The sequence below is a fragment of the Grammomys surdaster genome, unplaced genomic scaffold, assembly GCF_004785775.1.
Source record: "Grammomys surdaster isolate TR1022 unplaced genomic scaffold, NIH_TR_1.0 169, whole genome shotgun sequence".
In the NCBI taxonomy this organism is placed as follows: Eukaryota; Metazoa; Chordata; class Mammalia; order Rodentia; family Muridae; genus Grammomys; species Grammomys surdaster.
This window is the reverse complement of record NW_021604617.1, coordinates 11828991-11833200: the sequence shown is the minus strand read 5'-3', so window position 1 is coordinate 11833200 and position 4210 is coordinate 11828991. Positions and strand designations below refer to the sequence as shown.

The 4210-nt window shown below is 45.3% G+C and overlaps 1 protein-coding gene across 1 annotated transcript in view; it reads left to right on the top strand.

Annotated features, from left to right (window-relative positions):
• Positions 1–1771: 1771 nt before the first annotated feature.
• Positions 1772–4210, top strand: part of Adgrf1 (adhesion G protein-coupled receptor F1) — a 31584-nt gene continuing 29145 nt past the window's right edge. The window contains exons 1-2 of the mRNA XM_028766792.1: positions 1772–1840; positions 2855–2857. Coding sequence (XP_028622625.1) covers positions 1772–1840; positions 2855–2857 — 72 coding nt within the window. The remainder of the gene's footprint in view (positions 1841–2854; positions 2858–4210) is intronic.

The window sequence follows — 4210 nt, the reverse complement described above, 5'->3', positions numbered from 1 at the left end:
ATTAAATGTTGTCCTTTATAAGACTTGCCTTGGTCATGGTGTCTCGTCACAGCCATAAAACCTTAACTAAGACGTTCTATTACTGCTCTCCACTAAAAACTTTTTAAAATGATGGAGGGATTCCACAATGTGCTATTTAACATGGTAGGCTCTAGCCACTTGTGACTTGTATGCTTTAGAAATGTATGCAGTGTCTCAGGATGATCTCAGTTGATAGAGTCTTTGTGTAGCATGTGTAAAGCACTGGGTTTCATCCCCAGGACCACATAGTAGGAGAATCAGAAGTTTAAAGCTAACCTTAGCTAACAGTGAATGAGTTTGAGGATAGCCTGGACTACATGATATCTATTGTAAAAATACAAGGACAAAAAATATGTATAGTTAATACAACAAAGAAATTGTGTGGGTGGGTGGGGTGGGAGGTTGAACTTATGCAGGCTAGACAAGTGCTTTACTTCTAAGATACAGCCTTCATCTAAGAAACTGAATTTTAAATATAATTTTAATTAAAATTAAAAACGAAGAGGCCTCATATGCCCAGTAGCTTAGACAGAATGATTGTAAGTTGGCATGATTGTTCTTTGACATCAAATAACACAGATATAAAATATAATTTTGTTTTGATCAGGTTGTATTAGTTACATGTCTGTCGCTGTGATAAAGTACAACAATCAAAGGAAACTGAAAGAAAAGTGAGTGTATTTTAGCTTATATCTGTCGGCTCCTTGCTGGCAGGTCCAGGTGAGAGGAGAGAGGTCCATGTCCCATTGGGTCTCTCTGGGGCTGAGCGGGATGGTTAGAGTCGGTGGCCCAAAGGAAACACACCGGGCTGGGAGTCTTGTCGAAGCAGGAACTCAGATTTATTGTATCAGTCTCTCACTTACATAAACTCAGAGCCTAGGGAGGAGGAATTTGGTGGGATGAGATGACATAGGGGATGGGGAAGGGTGACAAAGGGTATGGGGTGAGTGACAGGGCCAATGGCAAAGCTCTACATCAGCAACAATGGGGCAGAGGCAGAGCCAAATGGGTCTTGCTGAGTCAGCCCAGTAGAGAAGTGACTGAGATAGGTCTTAAAACTTGAGCCAGGCTCGGGTTTGTCCTCAAGGCACAAACCAGAAATGGGGCCTAACATATATCCAGAGGGAACCTGTGTAATGTTGAGGGAGCCATGACAGCAGGCAGCAGGAACAGGAAGCTGAGAGCTCATATCGTCAACCACAGACACAAAGCAGAGACACAGAACTGGAAGCGAGGTGAGGCTGTAAATACCCAAAGCCTGCCCTCCATGATTGCCCTCCATGATTGCTTTCTCCAGCAAGGCTTTATCTCCCCAGGGCTCCACAACCTCCCCAAACAGCACTACCAACTGGGGACCAAGTGTTCAAGTACCAGAGCCTATAAGGGACATTTCTCATTTAAATCACCACAACACTGATGTGCCGAGTTCCGTGCCAATTCTATAAGATAAATAGAAACTTGAGAAGAGTTCATTACCAACTCCATCAAGTAACAAGAAGGGAGCTTTCTAGATTGGCTTATTGTTATTCTTAAGTTTAGTCACTCCAAGTCTATCTTTGATATTTGCACTCATAGAGTTCTTGGTTGTTTTAATGTGGCAAAGAAAATCCCAATAAAACTTAAAGGGCTGGTGATGAATATTTCTAGTCACAGTCTTGGCTCACAGTGATTCTTCTAGCACACAGACTCCTGGGTGACTAGACACGGGTGTCTATGTTCAGTCCAGAGAGGAGAGAAGCAGCTACTGGATATGAGAGTTGGACTTCTGTGGCTCATCCCTCTCTTCACACTCATGGAAGGCACCAATGGCTTCCTGCAGGTGAGCTGGTGCATGTTTTATTTCTCGTGGCAACCATCTCTCCTTTCCACATTCCTGGTACTTTTGGAATTTATAACTCTCCAGGCAACTGAGATGCAGAGGTCTGTGGATTGGCATCAGAGGTCTAGAGGTCTTGTCTCAGGATTACCAGCACTCACTGTGATGTCTTCAATAAGTTATTTTTATCTCTTTGATTGCAAATGAGGCCCTCCCATGAATATTTAATTATCTATCTTGGAGATCTTGTCTAATTCAACATGGTCTGTGCTATGGCCTTTTGGGCACAGAAAAACCATATAGGTAGACACGAACACCCATGAGCCTTCTCTATCGTTTCCACCTCCCCCTTTTCTCTTGGCATTGTTGCTTAGTACAGAGTCTCATGCAACCGAGGCTGGTTCCAAACTCATAGTGTAGCTAAGGGTAGCTTTGAACTTCTGATCTTCCTGCCTGTACCTCCTAAGTTTGAAGATTACAGATACGTGTCATCTCTTACCCTTGTTTTATGGTGCGTGTGTGTGTGTGTGTGTGTGTGTGTGTGTGTGTGAGAGAGAGAGAGAGAGAGAGAGGGAAAGAGAGGGTCTTGTCATATAGTTCTGGCTGTCATGGAACTCTTTGTGTAGACCAGGTTAGCTTCAAACCTGCAGCAATCTCTCTGCCTCTGTCTCTCAAGCACCGGGGTATTCACATCTCTTAGTTTGGTTTCTGTTTGTGTATATTTGTGTACATCTGTGAGTATGTATGTTTGCATGTATGCGAGCAGACATGGATAAGAATCTGTATACACATAGAGGCCTGAGGTTGGATCTTCCATGGTTTTCCCACTTTATTTACTGAGGCAGGATCTCTTAGGCCCAGGGGTCAGTGACATGATGACTCTCGCTGGCCGGCTTGCTTTGGGGATTCTGTCTCCACCATCCAAGGCTGGAATTCCAGGCAGGCCCCACCTTGCCTACTCCATATTTACATAGGTTCTGGGGATCCAAACTCTAGCCAGTCCTTCCCTTTATATAGCAAGTGCTTTACTTTAACCAGTGAGCTTTACCCCAGCCACGGCCTATTCATTGTCTTGATGCTTCCATCGAGGGCCGTGGCTTGATTGTTTTCTATTCACTTGGTGATTCCCCAATGTATATTTTCATCTGGATGCTTCCCGCTCGACTCCTCACCCATGTGCCCACCATCCTTGTATTCTTCACTTTTATGGGTCCCAAGCTGAACCCCTGAAGTTTTCTTACCAAACCTACACTTCCTTTCCTGTGACAGCACTCTCTTTCCACTTGGGTAAAAATGGTGCCATGCTTGAGTCTTGTCACATTGCACATTTAGGTCATTTTAAAAATGGATCTTTAAAATATACCCAGAAGTCACACAGGTCTAACTTCGTCCGCAGCTGCTGCCTCTGTCTCCTGCTTTATAATCTTGTTCCTGTATTGCTTCCATAACACCAGAAGTGCTCTTATTGCTTCTGTGCTTGGCCATTCTAAATATGGCATCATGATTAAGGCTTCTGGAAAGTTAGAGTGGATCTCTCTTTTGTTCCCCCTCTTCAAACTTTGGGGTAAACACTAAAAACCAGGCCTGCAGAGCTGACTCCGTGGAGAAGACCTCTTGTTCTGCCGACATGAAGACCTAAGCTGGACTCCCCAGCATGTGCTTTTAAAAAGCTGGGCATGAATGGCTGTATTTCCAGTGCTGGGGGGTGGAGCCAGACAGACACAGAGCCAGGCATTTGAGCCAAAACAGCAACTAGCTCCACGGTAGTGAGAAACCCTGTCTCCAAGGAATAAAGGAAAGAGTAAGAGAGGGAGACGCTCATTAGCTTCCTCTGGTCTTCCCACATACACATGGGTACACTCACTAATATACCCATGTACTTGCAATACACACACACACACACACACACACACCAACACTTCTCTCACTATCAAAAGTTTAAAATATTCTTTCTGTGAGCTGATAGATCTACACAACCTGCCTCTGTGGACTCTGATTCCACCTCTTGTTCATCTCCATTCTCTCCCCCCCTCTGCCCCGCCCCCACCCACATCCCCACCCTCTTGTTCTCCAGTCCCTCACTCTGTCTTCACAGCTGCACAGTCACAGCACTGGGCCTGCCTGTGCACCTGCTGTTCCCACCTCCTGGGAAGCTTTTTCCTGCAGGCACCTTCCCTTGCTCCAAACAGCCTTCCCAGGTCCTTTCTTGGCTACCTCCTACACTAACGTATCCTTGGCTTGGCTATTAGGTCAGCGGTTTTGGGTCATCTGGGAAACTCAACAGGCCTTATGGTCTGCAGACCACAAAGCCTCACCGAAGTTATCTTCTCTCTCTCTCTCTCTCTCTCTCTCTCTCTCTCTCTCTCTATCTCT